The sequence below is a fragment of the Schistocerca piceifrons genome, chromosome 1 (assembly GCF_021461385.2).
Source record: "Schistocerca piceifrons isolate TAMUIC-IGC-003096 chromosome 1, iqSchPice1.1, whole genome shotgun sequence".
Lineage (NCBI taxonomy): Eukaryota > Metazoa > Arthropoda > Insecta > Orthoptera > Acrididae > Schistocerca > Schistocerca piceifrons.
Genome location: NC_060138.1, coordinates 660,388,855 through 660,408,261, shown reverse-complemented (window position 1 = coordinate 660,408,261; position 19,407 = coordinate 660,388,855). Strand labels below are relative to the sequence as shown.

The following is a 19,407-nucleotide window of genomic DNA, read 5'->3' as shown; positions in this document are numbered from 1 at the left end:
TATACATTGAAGGATAGCTAAAACAGAGTAGGGGTTTAATAAAAAATGTTATACAAATAAATAATAGTAATAATGACTATAAAATATCCAACATTCCACATAACACCTTCACTTTATGTTTTTTTTCCTTTTTTAGAAATACTTACCCCCAAGCTATGCATAGCACAATACTAACACCACTTCCTCTTTCTGAGCTCAACATCTCACTCATTACGGAAGGATGCTGACTCAGTTTTTCAGGATAGCAAATGGGATTTGCAGTACAGAAATGACTCAGTGATCACCAGTGTATTTGTGTGTGTGTGTGTGTGTGTGTGTGTGTGTGTGTGTGTGTGTGTGTGTGTGGTATGAAACAATGTGTGTATAGTGTGTGCAGTGACTGATAGTGAGATATGAGTGAACAATGTGGCATTACATTATTTAATAAGTTATTTGTGAAAAAAAGTATTGTATACCAGGAGTAAATCTAATGATTGTCTCTAACTAGAAGTCTGTAAATATATGTGTATACGAATTAGCTTCTTTTAAATTGATCTAAATTTGTAAATACTTTGACATGTCCTATATCCTTGTAAAAAGAGATCTACGGATGAATAAAGCTACTACCACCACTACTACTACTCCAACTACTACATGTTAAATGGCTGTCATTTGTAAATACTATGCTTGTGGTAAATGCGCAATGCTCGAACAACAAGTCGCATGCGATCTTTGTTTCACATGCTGCAACGTAAACAGGCGGAACATCTGTGAGAGGCGTGCTAAAACAGTGAGCAGTGGTGAGGAGCTTTGGGGTTAAAGGTTTTAAGTCCTTAAGTAGTTGGTACTTTTGTAGTAAAATGGCACGAGTTTTGGTTGGTGTGAAGCGCGTTATAGATTATGCTGTTAAGGTATGTAATTAACATTTCTGTTCTCAATTTCTTTAATCGAAATGTTTGGAGAAAATTTCTAAATCTTTAAGTTCTCCGAATATACGAAAAGAAAGAAACTTACATAATCAGTCACCTCACACATATTAAAAGCCTTTCTATTTTACATTTTCAGATTCGTGTGAAACCAGATAAAACAGGCGTTGTTACAGATGGAGTCAAACACTCCATGAATCCATTTGATGAAATCGCCGTGGAGGAGGCGGTTCGAATGAAAGAAAAAAAATTAGCCTCAGAAATAGTTGCTGTTTCTTGTGGACCAGCCCAAGCGCAAGTAAAATAATTCGTAAATTTCTTGTAAGAATATGCGACTCAAAACAGCAAAAGTGTTTAGGGATCTAAGTTCTGATGGTTTCTTCATGAACTTTTCTTGCACCTAGGCCCACTCATTTCGAATTTTGTAGACGTAATATGTTGACAACTTGCTGTAGTTCAGAAAGAACCCCTTGATTTGAAGTCTTATGCAGATCATAGAGACTTGCTGCCAACAGAGTCTGATGATAATTTAAACTGCATTTGTATTTTGAAAATTTATCTGTGGACTGCCGAAGAATGTACTGTTTTGGCTTCTATTATCAATCAGGTATCCCTCCTAGGAATAAAGTAGTCTATTACAAATTTTGGCCAAAGATTTTGAATATTTTATTAAAAAGAAACTGCAGTTAGTGCATAAAAGATTAACACCTTTCCCATGTGCATGTATGTTTCCATTCTTTGTAGTTCCATCAATATAAAGTAAATTGTACATTGTTATAGGAATAGTGAAAATGTCTTGAAGCTGATAATCCTACAAATACACAGGTGACATTCCGCTAGCACAAAAGTATCTACATTGCAGTTAATTCCCATAATAAATCGTAGCCAAAACAGTATTTTTCTTTACAGGAAACCTTGAGAACTGCTCTTGCGATGGGAGTGGACCGTGGTATCCACGTTGAAATCTCAGGTCCTGAATATGAGACCCTGCAACCCATTCATGTGTCCCAGATTCTTGCCAAAATCGCAAAAGATGAGAAAGCTGATCTAGTTATTGTTGGAAAACAGGTAAGTTTCATTTAGGAAATATGTAAAAGACTTTTTCTTCTTGTACTGAAATAACGGAGTTTTCTAGCCTTTACGCAAACTATACTTTAGTTGACAATCAAGTATTTAACTTGTAGTTAAATCTATCTGTGGGGCAAGTAGGTATGTGGACATGGTCCTGACTTGACACTGAATTCGATTCTGCTTTTGACTGAAAGTTAGCCTCATTAGGTGTCTACTTTCAGGATCACCTTAGTAAACATGAAAACTGTACTGCTAATGTACTATGTAAATATACAGGTTATAGGTAATGTCAACAGAGAATGACATCTTTAAATAAAGTGCCATTTCTTGGCACTACAGACTTTTTTCACCCTATATTGATTTCCAATACTGACCTTTATTTTGTTTTGTAATGTATCAGAAAGATAAAAAGCACAAATGTTACAGGCAATTGATGATGACTCAAACCAGACAGCACAAATGACAGCAGCTTTCTTGGACTGGCCACAGGGAACCTTCATATCCAAGGTAGAGGTAACACCTTTCCCTTCCCTGGGATGTTTTTCAAATTGATGTTTATGTGCAACATCATATATTTCATGCATAACCTCTCATTCATTTGCTGTAAACACAATTGTTAGTTGATTCCGGTGTGGTTAAATGTCATGATTAGACTAATTATTCGTTGATGATTTGGTAATCTATATGTAAATTGCTGAAGGCTATGTGGGACTAAAACTATAGCTGTTTCATTGTATTTTTTAATCCTTACGACAAATGTTTATATAGAAAATAATCCAAAACTACATATGTTACTCTGGTTGTCCTTGATTACTAGTTAACCTGTTGCCTGAAAGAAAACCAGAAATAAATTCTCCACAATAAATTATTCTCCAATTGAGTCTGAATAATCGTAGGCTACTAATACAGTTCCTTGATACAGGCATTATTTCTCTTTGCTAGGGCTGAACACGCAGTAGTAGGTTGGATTCTCATATCCACTATTCTAGCATAGTATTCAAATAACTGTTCAGTATTATACTTCAAAACTGTTCTCAAATCATACCAATCGCATTTTCAACTATAACTTTATGTATTCTGTAGCTCTGCCTTTTGGAATAATTCACTTAAAATGTGAGATGTTGTAGTGAAATCACAGGAAGTGGTTACTGCCAGGTATTAGGACTTGTGCTTAATTCAGTTGTTCATTAGTATATCTGTTTATTAACTGATGTTGGTATGGACAGAGAATATCAGCACACTATTATTGGGTATAAATGATATTTCACTGACAGAAGGAGATCGTTTTTAATGAGGAGGTAGGCACCCCTGTTTCAAGCATATGATATGGCAATGATATCACTCACTACACTTGTGAATGAATATAAATAACTTGTAAAATATTTAACTCCAGCAGTACAATGAATTTTGTGTTGCACCAAACTAAATACAGGACAGTCAGAATAATACCATTTCAGAACAAATACTTGTCCAAAAAATCAAGCACACAAGATTTTCAACACTCAGCACAACAAAAACAACAAAGGCAACAAAATGCAGGAGTAAAAAACCATCGGTGTCATAAATTTCACTTGACCTATATAGCTGGTATGAAGTGCTCTGTACCATGAACTCATACACAGCTCCGGAACCTGATACTGCAGATTTTACTTGATCTGTATGGCATCTAAAACAAAGCCTTCAGCACCAAAAAAACACACTCAAAGCATCAAACCAGTTATCCTAACCTTCACTTACCCTGTCTGTTGAAAACAGTCCGCAACAGAACAAATCAAAACTTCCATTACTAATACCAAAAAGTACCCTCGTCAACAATGGTAAACCAATGTCCATGATACCTTCCCATCAGTCCTACAGAGCTGCCAAATAATAAAATGAAAAACCCCAAAATTCATGAAAACATGCATCAGCAGTATCAGTATGCACAAACAGCTGTAAACACACACACCTGATCAAAATGACTGTAGTAACTTGATTGTAGACAGCCTGTATTCACCCACTGCAGCAAGCAGTGATCTACACAAAAATTTGTCGTATCTGTGACTGCCAACTGAAAAAAATATTAAATCTCTGATGATAAGAAACACACAGAACTAATAATTCCAAAGATAAACTTGAATTAATCAGCCACAATACCCAACATCGAAATAACTCGCTAGCATTTTGGCACCTACTCTTCCAATAACATCCTGACACAGCTTGCATCAAATCATTCTCTGAAATATCTAACAGACAACTTTGAAACATAGAGAAGCAGCACACGGGAGGGGCACCAAATACAATACATTGTCAACGGAAGTGACCTGACTGGTGGAATCAGTTGACCAGCTTTTCTCATTCTGTGCTGTTTAGTTACAAAATATCAAGCCATATTTTCAGAAGCTGCATTTTCAGTACTAATAGTGGTCTCTTCAGAATTCCAACATTTTTGTGTTGGAATACATATCTCAATGGGAGCAGGACAATCAATCTGACTTAGAAATTACAAATGTTTCAGAGAATGATCACGGAGTAACAGTGAACTAGCCTAATAACACAACAGCCTGAATAACACAAGGATAATTATAATTTTTTGTATGTTTTGTGGATTGTATTCTGAAGGAAACCATTGAGGGAGGTTGAACAAGTAAACTGAGATTTGTGGTACAGGTTGATTGTTGCATTGTCATGGCATCCTTGAACTGTATCCTTTAGTATTATGTGGTGTGCTCTCTAGTGTAGAATCTCAATGTTTTAGTTGCTTTTGAGTGTTGTTATTGTCTGATTGGACTGGTGCAGTGTTGCCAGGTGTTAATATTACTTGTTTTCTTGTACTGCGGTTTTGTGTTGGAGCTTTGTCAATGAGTTATTGTAGTGCTGGTAAATATTGGCTACAGATTTGTAGTCTGCTTTGGAGTTGTTAGTTTGGGGTGTTAATGGTTCAGTATTTAAAGTGTACTTCACATTTGTATTAGTTATGGATATGACAAGGAAATTCAGTTGGTCATTGTCACCATATTGGCACCCATTGCAGCATACAGTGATAAAGTTTTCACTTTTATGATCTGGTGAGCGAGTATGTTGAGTGCCATGTTTGTTAGGAATTTATGAACTTGACGGTAAGTTGCTGCGTTTCTAACCAGGGACAAGTATTTGCCGTGTGTGTGTGTGTGTGTGTGTGTGTGTGTGTGTGTGTGTGTGTGTGTCAGGCATTTAGTCTTCTGATCCAGAAATACAGTTGCAGTATAGTTGGTCACATGGAAACTAATACACATGCAATCACACTGTAGGATGCAGAAATACATTAAGCTGATACCCAGCCTGTTGCACTGGATTGATATTTTATTGAGAGTGTATTAAAATTTTTACCAGTTAGAATTTTTCATAGATAGCAGAATCACCTGCAAAAGGTAGAATTTTTCATAGATAGCAGAATCACCTGCAAAAGGTGTCAGATGGCAACTAAAGTTATCATGTAAGTTATTGATATAGAACATGAGTAGCAGTAGGGAGAGGACGGGGTTCTTAACTCGCTGTGCCTTCGGCATTTGATCAACCACCTGTGCCATTAGGTCATGCCAGATGGTAAGTGCCTAAGAGAACTAGGTGTGTGTTAGCTTCGTACATGTTTGATGGGCCCAGTTTCCTGAGCTGCAGATTAAGTGCCAGCCATCCTCTTAAATGGAAGCTGTGTGACTACTTCGGTATGCATGTGTCCTTGTGTCAACAGATGTGGATGTAATCCAGGAACTGGACTTAATTGTTTTGAATCTAGAGGGCCAGCCAAGTATGTTCAAGGGACGAGCAGATGTTGCTACAATGGAGATGACTGTAACAAAGCCAGATGGCAGCAGCTAAGATTGAAGGGTGGCAAGTACTCCAGTAAATGACATCCAGTGACCATGATGCCATTGTTGTTAGAGTGGAAAGTGCTAACAGGGTGAAAAGTAGATTGGGAGTGCTTCGTTGCCCTCATTGCAGCACACTACTCGTATGTGAAAACTTGAGTGTGCAGTTTTTCCTTTACTTTCTACCTGCATTTACTCATTCTACCATTGGAACTTCAATTCTTTTGCTTTTTCCCTTACTGGTAGAAACAGCTCACACCACAAACCATACTCCAAAGCGTCTACCATAATACAGAATTCTTTATTCTCTGGGTATCCTAATACCTGTGGTCTATTAAGCTCCTGTTAAATTTGTAAACTCCTTGACATTTTCCTCTCAAATATCAATGAGTCTTTAATTATAGTAATGAATGAAGTATAGCAGCATTAATTATACTGCTTGGAACATGATCTGTAAAATAGTTGGACGTGTATATGTGGGTTGTATCGTAGTTGAGTCCGGCCAAATACATGTTTAATTAAGTGTGAACCCCATAAATTTAATCTTGGCGCAGCTGAAATGTGTGTTGGAGAATTTTCTCAGTTAACTTTTCCAGCAGATTTGTCTAAAAGTGGTATATGGTCCTTCTAATCTCAGGATAGAACCAGTAAATCTTCCGTATAGACAGGTACTTTTCCTAATGACTCGTCTCCAGAGGCAAGATCTTGGTCAGTTACCAGTTCATGCATTTAGCGCAAAAGTTAGGACTTCAAAATGACAACATTTGCTTTCAGAAAAGAAAGCCAGGGTTTCCTAAACTTCACCGCTGAAGGTACCTGCCAGTAACCTCCAGTTAAATCAAGCATACTCAAGTATTTGACATTATAGAATCTAGCTAATATTTTTCCATAGGAATGGTCCTCTCTTTCTATTTCAATTATTTTGCCAGGTTGTGTGTCCAGTACCAATCTAATTTCACCATTTGGCTTTTTAACTGCTACTCATGGGTTAAAGTAATGACTATCTGACATTGCAATAATACCCCAATTTAACATTTGATTTGTTTTCCTGTGCGCTGTCTTTCGAACACTCAATGCAATAGTATAAGGTAGTTTAATGAATGTTGCATGATTTTTGGTTCAAATGGCTCTGAGCACAATGGGACTTAACATCTGTGGTCATTAGTCCCCTAGAACTTAGAACTACTTAAACCTAACTAACCTAAGGACATCACACACATCCATGCCCGAGGCAGGATTCGAACGTGCGACTGTAGCGGTCACGCGGTTCCAGACTGAAGCACCTAGAATCGCACGACCGTGCATGATTTTTAATTAACCTTTAATTACCCCTGGTTTTTCATGAAATACTTCAGCGTTTTTCGTTGAAACCTGTTTTAATTGCCTTCTTTCATTGTGTTTTAATCCTAGTGTTACACTACTTAGTTTTAACTTGATCTTTCCATATATTTTCTAATTCTTCCTTGACAGTTCCATTCAGTTCCTCACTGCTAATGATTTCTACTTGTATTTCATCTTTTTTCCTTCCAGTTACTAATATATTTGGAGTCGCATCATTCCCCAGAGTATGTCCAGGACCACATTATGACTCATTCATTCCGTGCCCAATAACACTGATAAATTGGTATTGGCTACTACTAACATGGATTGTAGACCTGTTATTCTTGATATTTGGAATGTTACCAATATTTCTTGCTCTAAGTATTGTTTGATCCAGTCAAACCCAGAACTACTACTTCAGTGACATTACAGTACCGTGCAGGTACATTAAAGGTATTGTTATGTTTCAGCATAAAAGGAGTTAAGTTCTGGCATGTTTTAAATGAGTATTATTGGAAGCTGACTGTCAACAGTTGTCAAGTAATGTATAAAATGTCTGTTTCACCATTGGTTGCTTTTATTTTATAACTAAAATTATACAGGTTTCAGTCACAGACAGTCTCCATGGCTTCTACCAAAGACACAAAAAAATTACATGTAGTGTACAGGAAATGTTACAAATTCTTTTCCAAAGAAGGGCAAAATATACATAAGTACTTACAAGATTAGACAGTTCAAGCCACATCACATCACATCTGGTATCTTGTATGCCAACGTCCCAGTTGGTGGAACTACTGAACTGATCAGGAAGAATTTAAGTTAAAACTTGAGTTGTCACACAGTTACTTTATTCTACTTTTAATGGTAGATTCTATAAACAAGCCCAAGGGTTTTCAATGGGGTGTTGCGTAGCTGGAAAATAAGCCGATATCTTCATGGAGTCAGGCAGTAGTAGTCAGCCGAGACACAAACAGCGACTAGGAAGTAACTGATATTGTGACCTTTAAGAGTTCCTAACCAGGAGCAAATTGTATAATATCTGTGTGCTTTATAGTTTAGTTTCTAGAGTTTTAGTGTGTTAATTTAATATCTAACGGCCACAGTTCTCCCATTTGTGTCAGAAAGTGAACAGATTTTGTGATATATTAAAAGTCCACAATCGAGGGCCAATTATTTAGTTTCACCTGAGTGCTTCGGTAGTTTGATTTTTGAACCTCTGTGTATTAATCTAATTTATTAGACACAGTTCCTGCGTTTTCATCGGGGTCTATGGCAGAGAACTGCAACACATGCCAATAGTCCATTTGTCTGCATAGTTTAGTTTTCCACAGTCTTTAGTATGGACACAGACTGCGATTGTTGTGTGCGAATGTGAGCAGAGTTGGTGACACTTCACTCTCAGCTTCAGTCAGTGATGGCTTCGGTTACACAGCTTAGGACTGCAGTGGATGGGCACCACTGATGTGGGCCGGCCGTGGGGATCCAACGGACATCCAGCACGTCAGAGTCCTCCGATCAGTTCTGAGTGGTGACCAGCCCAGTTATTGCTCACACTGAGGTTGACCCCTCACCTGTGATAGAGTGGGAGGTAGGCGGTGAGACTTCCCAGGCGGCTGCACGTAAGGCTTCCATGCTTTGTCTAACAAACAGGTTCCAGGTACTGTATGTAGCTGACACTGTCACTGAGCCAGATGCTGTCGCCTGTCCTGTTCGAGAGGAAACCTCTCAGCCCGCAAGATCCGGACAATCACAGATAGTTGGATTATTGATAGTTGGGAACTCCAACATTAGGGACTTTACAGGGCCTTTAGGGACATGACTGCCAAGAAGGAAAGGAAGCTAATGTGCACTTTGTGTCCGTACATGGTGGCGTCATTCCAGATGTGGAACAGGTCCTCCCAGATGCCACAAACAGCATGGGGTGCAGCCAACTGCAGGTGGTTGCTCACGTTGGTACCAATGATGTGTATCACTTTGGATCAGAAGAGATTTTCCTCTGGTTTAGAGCAGCTAACAGAAGTAGTAAAGGCTGCCAGTCATGCTTGCAAGATGAAAGCAGAGCTGACCATTTGCAGCATAGTCGACAGGACCAATTACGGACCTTTGGTACAGAGCCAAGTGGAGGGTCTGACTCAGAGGCTGACATTTCTGTGACCGTGTAGGCTGCAGATTCCTCCACTTGCGTCAGATTGTGGTTGGGTTTGGGATTCTGCTGAATAGGTCAGGGTGTCCACTATACGCAGGAGGTGGCTACACGAGTAGCAGGGGCCGTGTGGTGTGCACTGGGTGGTTTTTTAGGTTAGAGGGTCTCTGGGGAAAACACAAGAAGGGCTTCAGTCACAAAGGGCTGAACATAGGAAGAACATAGATACAGGAACCATCAGTATGACAGTTGTAAATTGTCGTAGCTGTGTTGGGAAAGTACCAGAGCTCAAAGTGCTAATAGGAAGCACTGATGCTCAAATTGTTATAGGTACTGAAAGCTGGCTAAGGCCGGATACAAGCTCAGCCAAAATTTTTGCTGAGGACCTAATGGTGTTCCAAAAGGATACACTAAAAACAGTTGGTGGTGGTGTTTGTTGCTATCAGTAGTAGTTCATCTTGTCGCAAAATTGAAGTAGATACTGCCTTTGAGTTAGTATAGGCAGAGGTCATTGTTGGCAACTGGAATAAAATAATAATTGGATCCTTTTACCGACCTCCCAATTCAGATGATACAGTTGCCGAAAGGTTCAAAGAAAACATGAGTTTGATTTCAAACACGTACCTGACTAATACGATTATAGTTGGTGGTGACTTTAATTTACCCTTAATACGTTGGCGAAAATACGTGTTTAATTCCGGAGGTATGCATAAAACATCATCCGAAATTGTGCTAAACGCATTCTATGAAAATTTGGGGCAGTTTATGAGCCCATGCAAATAGTGAACGATTGTGAAAACACTCTTGACCTCTTAGCAACAAATAATAAGCATCAAAACGGATACAGGGATTAGTGAACACAGGGCTGTCATAGTGAGATTGAATATTCTAACCCCCCAAATGCTCCAAAAATAAACGAAAAACAGTTTTCGGATAATGTGTTCAAAAGTAATTCACACGACGGCTTGTCTGTACCACCTGTAATGAATCCAGACATCCCAGTCTATACTAGGTAGGTTGAAGTCGCCTCCGACTAATATAGTATGATCCAGGTACTTCTGTGATACAGAATGTAGACTCCCTTTGCATGATTCTAGAACTGTCGCGGTGGAACCTGGTGGCCGGTAATAACGCCCAACAATTAACTTTATTTCCCCTAGGCCTGTTAAACATGTCCAGATAACTTCACAATCACACTCTACTTCGACCTCAGTAGACACAACATTTTTGTCAACTGCAATGAAGAAACCACCTCCTACGGTGTCTAATCTGTCTTTCCGATACACGTTCCAATCCTCACTAAATATCTCGGGTTTCAGCCAGGTCTCAGTCCCGAGAATAATTTGCTCGCCACACGCTTCCTGGAGGGCAGTAAATTCAGGAACTTTATTCCGAACACTCTGAAAATTTGCTGCTAATATATTGATAGCTGAAGTGTCTTTACACTGAGCGCATCCTGATTTCCCTGCCTGCACGTCGACTGGTGGTATGGAATATTATCTTAGTTATGTGACTGGATTTGTGATTTCCTGTCAGAGGGGTCATAGTTTGTAGTAATTAGATGGAAAGTGATCAAGTAAAACAGAAGTGATTTCTGGCGTTCCCCAAGGTAGTGTTATAAGCCCTTTGCTGTTCCTTATCTACATAAACAATTTGGGAGACACTCTGAGTAGCCGTCTTTGGTTGTTTGCAGATGATGCTGTCGTTAATCAACTAATAAAGTCATCAGAAGATCAAAATAAATTGCAAAACAGATTTAGAAAAGATATCTGAATGGTGTGAAAATTGGTAGTTGACCCTAATTAATGAAAGGTGTGAAGTCATCCACTTGAGTGCTAAAAGGAGTTCATTTAACTTCGGTTATATGATAAATCAGTCAAATCTAGAGGCCATAAATTCAACTAAATACCTAGGAATTAAATTACAAACAACTTAAATTGTAAGGAACATTCAGAAAATGTTGTGGGGAAGGCTAAATAAACACTTATGTTTTATTGGCAGGACACTTAGAAAATGTATTGGATCTACTAAAGAGACTGCTTACACTACACTTGTCTGTCCTCTTTTAGAATACTACTGTGTGGTGTGGGATCCTTACCAGATAGGACTGATGGAGTACATAGAAAAAGTTCAAAGAAGGGCAGCATGTTTTGTAAATAGGGGAGAGTGAGTGTCACAGAAATTATACAGGATTTGGGCTGAACAGCATTAAAAGAAAGTCGTTTTCCGTTGTGAGGGAATCTTCTCACAAAATTCCAGTCGCCAACTTTCTCCTCCAAATGCGAAAATATTTTGTTGACACAACCTGCATAGGGAGAAATGATCAAGACAATAAAATAAGGGAAATCAGAGCTCATATAGAAAGATATAGATGTTCGTTCTTTCTGTGCACTATACGAGATTGGAATAATAGAGAATTGTGAAGGTGGTTTGATAAACCCTCTGCCAGGCTTTCAAAGGTGATTTGCAGAGTATCCATGTAGATGTAGAACAAGATCCTAAACAGTGAATCAGAGGTGACAGGCAGGATTATTATCTGTAAAAGATATGCAGATGACACCATTATACTAGTCAATGGTAATGACAAAGTAAGCAATGAGATCTACAGCCTTTTTAATAATGCCCATCTTAATTTAAAATTCATTATAGAAAGAGGAAAAGATAACAAAATTACTTACTGGACCTAGAGAACTCGAAAGCAGACAACAAACTAACCTTTTTACGTATACAGGAAGCAAACTTCCACAGATACTATTATTCATGAAACATCCTGCTACCCCATAAGTTATAAACATGCATACTTCCATATTGTGATTTGCAGGTTGCTAAGAACCATGTCTGCTGTAAACTTTAACAATGAAGTAAATACATGGAAATTGCTAGCAGTAGGTAATGGATACCAAGCACAGCTAGTTGACAAAATCTTATGGAAAAAGAAGCAGCTAAAGCATGTAGAGTGAATCCCAAAAATTACCCTAACTAAAGCGAAAAGAATTTAAAAAAAGGTAAATTAAGTTTTCTGTATGTAGTAGTATCTCGGACAAAATAAGCGATGTATTTAGGAAAAGTAAATTGACTTTGGCCTTCCAAACTCATAATAGGATTGCAACAATACTACAGAAGAACTTAGATGTAAAACAGTCAGTGTATGACAGGCCATGTGTTTACAGAATTAACTGCCAACAATGTGAAAAGTTTTACATAGGCCAAACTGGGCAGAAACTAAAGACAAGGTTTCTTAAACACACACAATAATCTTTTAACCCTTTTAGTGCCAAATACGATCTGATCGTGATCCAGATTTTCGGTGAAAAATGCCAGTAACGATCTGATTGTGATGCCTTTCTCATTCATTTTTTCCGCGCTTGAAGGCAAAGTTGTTAGTATTTCCTAGCGAATGAGAAAGGCATCACGATCAGATCGTTACTGGCATTTTTCGCCGAAAATCTGGATCACGATCAGATCGTATTTGGCACTAAAAGGGTTAAACACTTCAGCTCTAGGTTTCCACGTTAAAGCTTGTAATCGCACAATAGGTACCGCTGATGAGAAAATGAAAATGCTACATCAAGCAAAAAAGTGTTAAGTATGAACCTTCTGTAGGAAATTGATATCTTTTGTAACTTTTAAATAACATTCAAATGATGTTCTCAATTAACAATATTTGAAAAATAAGGCTTTCTTAGAGAATTTTTCTCATGTTTTTCACTTACCTGGTTCTATTATATAGTCCGTCTCCTCCAATTCTACTACTACTCCCCTCCCTGTCACCCCCTCAAGCTAGTCTTCCTGATAAACCTTATAGCTTAGTTTTATAATACTAAAAGATTGCCTGACATAAATGGGACAAGTTTTATCTAGTAAATTTTCAACAATTGATGCTAATGACACTATTATTGCACACAATTTTCTTATAGCCCCTGTTAGGTTTCCTCATTATGCAACTGCAGTACAGGTGGATTGTATTATAGTTTACCCACTTCATGTGGAACTATTGTTGTCCATCATAATCATTTATTAAATGTTTATAACTTCTCTCTTGTTATATTTCATTTAGTATGTTGCACACACAGTAATTCTATTTTTAACTTTATTGTATCTGACATGGACTTCAGGTCAATAAGTTATCTTTTGCTTGAAGTATGGTCTTACTCCTAAGATGTATTTCTCATTTTAATGAGCAATAGATCATTTTTGTTGTCTACACAACCTTAATGTATTGTTATATTAGTCATCTGTAGCCCAAGGTCTACATTCCGTTTAATGTTCTTTTAATTCTTCACATATGCAAGTACATATTTTGTTGCCTGGATTAGGTAAAGAATTTTTTTTTCTATTTGCCTCTCAAAATACATACTCAGTGGCTTAGCCTCTAATGCCTTTTAGCTAAAAGTTTATACACACGTTTTGTCAATATTCCTTAAAGCCAAATTTGAGCACATGATTGATTGTACTGTGGTTATTTATCCCCATCCCCTTCTTTATGGTATTAGTATTACAGACATACTAGGCTTCTAAGCACTTTAATGAAGTGTGCTTAAGCACTTTAATGAAACTTCATTTGCATATAATCTTTTTCATTAAATGTAGTCAATATTTTACAGTGATTGTTCACTACTATAACTTACATTCATATGAATGCTGAGTGGCATTCAACCTATTTCTGAACACTGTATTGTAGTTTGTTTTTATGTTATGGATACTATTTTCATTACATTCATGACATAATTGATGTTTGTTAATGTACATTTGAGTGTATACAATAATTATGATGCTGTTCATCAAGGTTATAATGTTGTCTACCTTGTATTGTAAAATTGATTTTACTTTGTTTGGGGATAGCAACTTCGTTTTCTGTTTACACATGAATCTACACCAAAGATGTTCACCAAGATATGTTGAAAATACTTTTAAAAATCTTTGGCCAACTACTCAATATTTTGTACAACTCTAATACTTACTCCTTCTCTTCAGTACTGCTCTGTTTACGCTTCTTATTAGTGGGTTTGCGTCTAAAAGTCCTGTGTTATAAACTGGAATTCATAAGCTGCCCTACATATGAGATGCAATTATTTAAGTAATGACAGATGTGATGTTGTGGCTTAAACTGTTTTAACCTTGTAACATTTCGTGTTTTAACCTTGTAACATTTCGTATATATTAAATGTAATTTTTTTGTATCTTTGGATAGAATCCTTAAAGACCTGACACCAGTCATATTTTGGGTTTAAAATAAAAGCAGCTGATGGTGAAACATGCATTTTATAGATTTAATGAAATTCCAGAATAGTCGCAGTAGATGTGTGTTCAGATAGAGTACAAAGCTACATCATCTAGTGTGAGCAGAAGAAGTTAAAACAAGGAACTGTAGAGGGCACTAGTTGTGAACTGCTTCCAAAAACATGTTTATATGCAGCTGTGAAATTGCAGATTACTTTTGAAGGAAATTGTCAATAAAGGGGTGACATATATCCAGGAAACTGGTAATTCTTAGTGTGCACTACTTGTAGATCTCTCTCTCTCTCTCTCTCTCTCTCTCTCTCTCTCTCTCTCTCTCTCTCTCTCTCTCTCTCCCGTGTGTGTGTGTGTGTGTGTGTGTGTGTGTGTGTGTGTGTGTGTGAGAGAGAGAGAGAGAGAGAGAGAGAGAGAGAGAGAGAGAGAGAGAGAGAGAGACCAGTTTTCTAGACATGGGCTGCTTCATTATTGACAACATCCTTTACTTTAAAAGTACTCCACACTTTCAAAGGTGTGACTAGATCTCAGTAAGCATGTTTCTGTTAACAGTTAATATCACATCAGACACACAGTGCCCCCGACAGTTACCAGTTTAACTTTTGCTTGCTAAACTAGAGGGCATAACTTTCCACTTGATGTCGATGTGCTGTCCATTGCAACTATTTTAGAAATCTATTAAAACTAAAAAATTATTTTTAGCTTTTCACTGGTGAAACATGAGACTTTGAAATATTGAACATGTCAGAATGTAATTTCTTTTTTAAATCTAAAGCATGACAATACTTTGTTTATTGAATTGTACAATTATAATAATCTTTACATAACCATTTCTCCTACAATATCATCAGGCATATCACTTATGTCCAACCGTACCTTCGCTGCAAAAGTATGAGCTTAGTTTTTTGTGTCCTTTTATGTAAGATATTCATACATCCATACATTATGCATTAACAATGGCAGTTCCAGATCCATTTGAAAATGGCATGGATGTGATGGCTGAAATTGAAATTGGTCATGAACTTAAATGAAGTACACTTCAGCAACTGGAGCGATCTTTCATTAATAGAATGAACAGTTGCTGATCAGCAGCAGTGTCTGAACATAACAAAACGGATGAATGTAAATAGTTGTTATGACAAGTCAGCTATGATAAACAGCTAAAAACACAGATGCTTCGAAGTGATGTATGATGGCAGTGTTACTTAGGGACTCTGCCTGGATGTAGCTCTCATTGGTGAATTGTTACCAACTTTATTCCTCTGTAATAGGTGAAGTCTTTCTGCACCCATTTCTGTTCTTCTGATTAAATAATTGATTAGTTCCTTTGTTGTATGTACTTTTACTTATGTATGATAATGCCAGTAATTTGGCATTTTATTATTCTGCGTAACGTACTTCAATTTAGACAGTGATTAGCCAACATCGAATTTTTGTGCCTGATCAAGTATTAGACATTTTCTACATTATCACCCAATGCTACACACCATAATATAAGTATTTACATTGTAATTTCATAATAGTGAGGCTGTCTTATTTATTTGTGACAGTATATATCAAATTGAAACATTGGTAAATAAACTATTGTATCCACTGATAATTCTACCTGTGGGATCCACTGAACTTGTCAGACCCTTTCTAAGTGCTATATTCACACTTTGGGCTGTAAGCTCTGCAGTGTTGTTCTTTCTAAAGATGTTAAAAATGATCTTCAATCCCTTGATGAAAATATATCTTCAAAACATTTAACATGGTTGCCACTTTTTCAGATTGAAAAGACAAATGGTGAATTGAAACTGACCAGAGAAATTGATGGTGGTCTTGAAATGATCAAAATAAAGATGCCAGCTGTCCTCAGTGCTGATTTGAGGTTAAATGAACCAAGATACGCCACACTGCCAAACATTATGGTGTGTAACAGTTCTTGTATTTCATGGTTTGTCAATTGTTACAACATACTTAAAGTTCATAATACTTAAATGCAAATCGAAATATTTATTACAATAATTATAAAGGATGGGAAAGCTGATATGTACTGTTCATGTATTTTAGTGTTTAATAATATTAATCTTTTAGTTTTGTTGTTGTAAACAAATGTTTGTTTTCAGAAAGCAAAAAAGAAACCTATTAAGAAATTATCACCAAAGGATCTGGGCGTTGATACTGCAGCACGAATTGAGGTTGTGAGTGTGGAAGACCCACCAGTTAGACAGGCAGGTTCCATCCTAGCTGATGTTGATGAATTGGTCACAAAACTTAAGGAGGGAGGACATGTCTAGGCTGTTTCATTATTATTATGTGAATGAACCTGCAATGCAAATGTGGCAGTACTGTAGCAATTACTGCATTCTGCACAATGTCATTCTGTGTGTTTACATTTATGTTGAAAATGCTTTTACAGTTAAAATATAGAAAAACATGTTCAGTAAAGCTAAATTTGGGGACATTCTGTCCTTAAAAAAAGCTGGAACATATAAAATCAGTAAGAATTAATAGAAAGTTCATCAAATACAGAAGTTGATTTAGTCCTGTAGTTGATGTGGTCTAAGTCAAAAGTTCTTTTTCTTTAGTTTTTCATGTATTATTTGTTGTATAGACACCATAAAGTCAGTATTTGTAGAATGTTTCAGTCATTGTACAAAAATGTTGTGTATATATTCTCTCCTACTTCTGTTCTGGTGTCAAAAATGTAATTTTGCTATGAGTTGTGTATTCATAAGCACAGTGTAAAAGTATCTTGTTTGCATCTTATCACTGTCCCTGTCATCACCGAGGGAGGTGGCGCAGTGGTTAGCACACTGGACTCGTATTCGGGAGGATGATGGTTCAGTCCCTTCTTCCGGCCATCCTGATTTAGGTTTTCTGTGATTTCCATAAAATCGCTTCAGGCAAATGCCGGGATGGTTCCTCTGAAAGGGCACGGCCAATTTCCTTCCTCATCCTTCCCTACCCCAGCTTGCGCTCCATCTCTAATGACCTCGTTGTCGATGGGATGTTAAACACTAACCTCCTCCCCCTCCTCCCTGTCATCTGTTGTCTAGAAATGTCCAATTTTCGTAACTGAAAAAGATGTTAGTTTCTGGTTTGACATTTTGTGCAGGTATTTCATTGGACATTATGTCAACCTACATGGCATTTGGCAGATACTGTTTAATATTTCTTGCTCTGTAACAGCTTAATTTCTTGAATTGAGAAATGCTTACAAAATCCACATTTTGTCTCTGTAGTATAGTTTAACATTGCTGTTTATAGTGCATTCTAAAGTCATGGCTGAAAGTCTTTGTAATCGGTTTTCTCTGTCTGCTATACATCAGTAATTGTTCCTCATTATTGTATTTTATGTTGTGGTTTGTCTTACTGAAGGCCAGCTGATTTAAAGGTTAATCATTATCATTGGACCATTGGTTGAAGTGGTTTCTTAGTCACTGTCAGCATATCTGAATAGCCTCAACCTGTCAGTACACCCATCATACCTATTGAGCACTCTTGCAAAAGGAAGGGTCTGGCTGCCTGGCAAAGTTTCATAACTGCATAAACTTCACTGAAATTGGAGGTTCATACTAGAAGCAATTCAGAGACCACAGCAAACTCAGGAAGCTATGCAGGAGCATGTTTTCTTAAAACTAAAAGAGTAGCATCAATATTATAACATGTTTATTTCATTATATAATTAAAGCTTTACACATATATTTCTTACTGTTTTCTTAATGTCTGAAGTTCCTGAACTAGTCAACACTGTTCACAACTGAGGTGTTGGTTATATGTTCAGGTTCTGTGGTGCTCAAGTATATACATGAATGTTTGTATATGGAATCAATGGGATTTATCATGTTTATAAATTTTATACCATTGTACTATTTTTGTTAAATAAAAGATCTGTAGGTGATATTTCCATTTTTTTCACTAATCATCATAGAACTAACAGAAATATGAGCCATCAACAATATTCGTGGTATTATTATTATTATTATTATTATTATTACATTTTTGCAGGCTCTGTGCATTATAGCTGTATGTAAAGCACTTGCTGAGTTACTGCTCCAGAGGTGCTTTACTTAAGTCATGGCTCCTGATGACTTTTGTTTTCAGTACTAGCAGACACACATGATTCAGTTGCTAATCATGTAACTCATTAATAATTACCCAGAACTGCAGTTTATCATACTATTCTAACAAGGACTCAGTTTCCAGAGCCATGCCCCTTCAACCTGTCCTTTTCAGACTACACCTGTCCTGAGTTAGTCTGTAATGTGAATCATGATGGAATTTTATTAACTACAAATTTATGGAACAGACCATTAACACAGTTGGTCATAAGATTCTGTAAACAAAAACTCACCAGTTTAGGTACTGATAACACAGTGTTGTTATGTCCAAGAAGCGTTAAGTTGGCATGTGGTGCTTCATATTTTAAAACTAAAATAGTTCCATTGGAAGAACAGAGGCAACTGCTGAAACTAAGGAACAGGTCACAGTAGTTACGCAGTACTAACCCCGAGACACACACTATTTTTTTCAGTAATCATGATATAACTTCATTCTTTCTTTAAATACTGTCAATGTTTAATGTTCCATCTTTTGAATGACAGAGATTCATTTCGTTAATCAAACGAATTTTTGCATTGCTTGCATTAAGCCCCCGCAGTGATTGACTACATTTTAAGCATTTTCAAGTTTTAATAATTTGTGACCTAAGGATATCAGAAACAGGTCATTTAATGTGTTACTGGTAGTACGTGTACTTCATTCAACAAAATATGTTTTACAAAGAAAATGGCATTGTTATGAGGTCAAAGATGAAACTTGAGCTACTTATAATTTTTTTTATGCTGCTGCTGGAACATTCATAAGTAGCAGTAATTGATATTTACATACTTCAGAGCAAGAAATCCATGCCATCGTCTTCGCT

At 37.1% G+C, this 19,407-nt stretch overlaps 1 protein-coding gene across 1 annotated transcript; it reads left to right on the top strand.

Annotated features, from left to right (window-relative positions):
• The first annotated feature begins 728 nt into the window (after positions 1-728).
• LOC124805544 (electron transfer flavoprotein subunit beta-like) lies at positions 729-17,392 on the top strand. The gene is made up of 6 exons (XM_047266114.1): positions 729-890; positions 1,045-1,203; positions 1,815-1,973; positions 2,403-2,483; positions 16,268-16,408; positions 16,607-17,392. Exons 1-6 carry the CDS (start codon positions 840-842, stop codon positions 16,775-16,777), a joined length of 762 nt encoding a protein of 253 aa, XP_047122070.1. The 5' UTR covers positions 729-839; the 3' UTR covers positions 16,778-17,392.
• The last annotated feature ends 2,015 nt before the right edge of the window (positions 17,393-19,407 follow it).

What these genes read in the sequence shown, in the direction of transcription:
- LOC124805544 (XM_047266114.1), top strand. Translation starts at nt 840, where the DNA reads ATGGCACGAGTTTTGGTTGGTGTGAAGCGCGTTATAGATTATGCTGTT. An exon ending in TAGTTATTGTTGGAAAACAG is followed by an intron (nt 1,974 to 2,402) that starts GTAAGTTTCATT and finishes CAAATGTTACAG; the next exon opens with GCAATTGATGATGACTCAAA. An exon ending in AGGGAACCTTCATATCCAAG is followed by an intron (nt 2,484 to 16,267) that starts GTAGAGGTAACA and finishes CCACTTTTTCAG; the next exon opens with ATTGAAAAGACAAATGGTGA.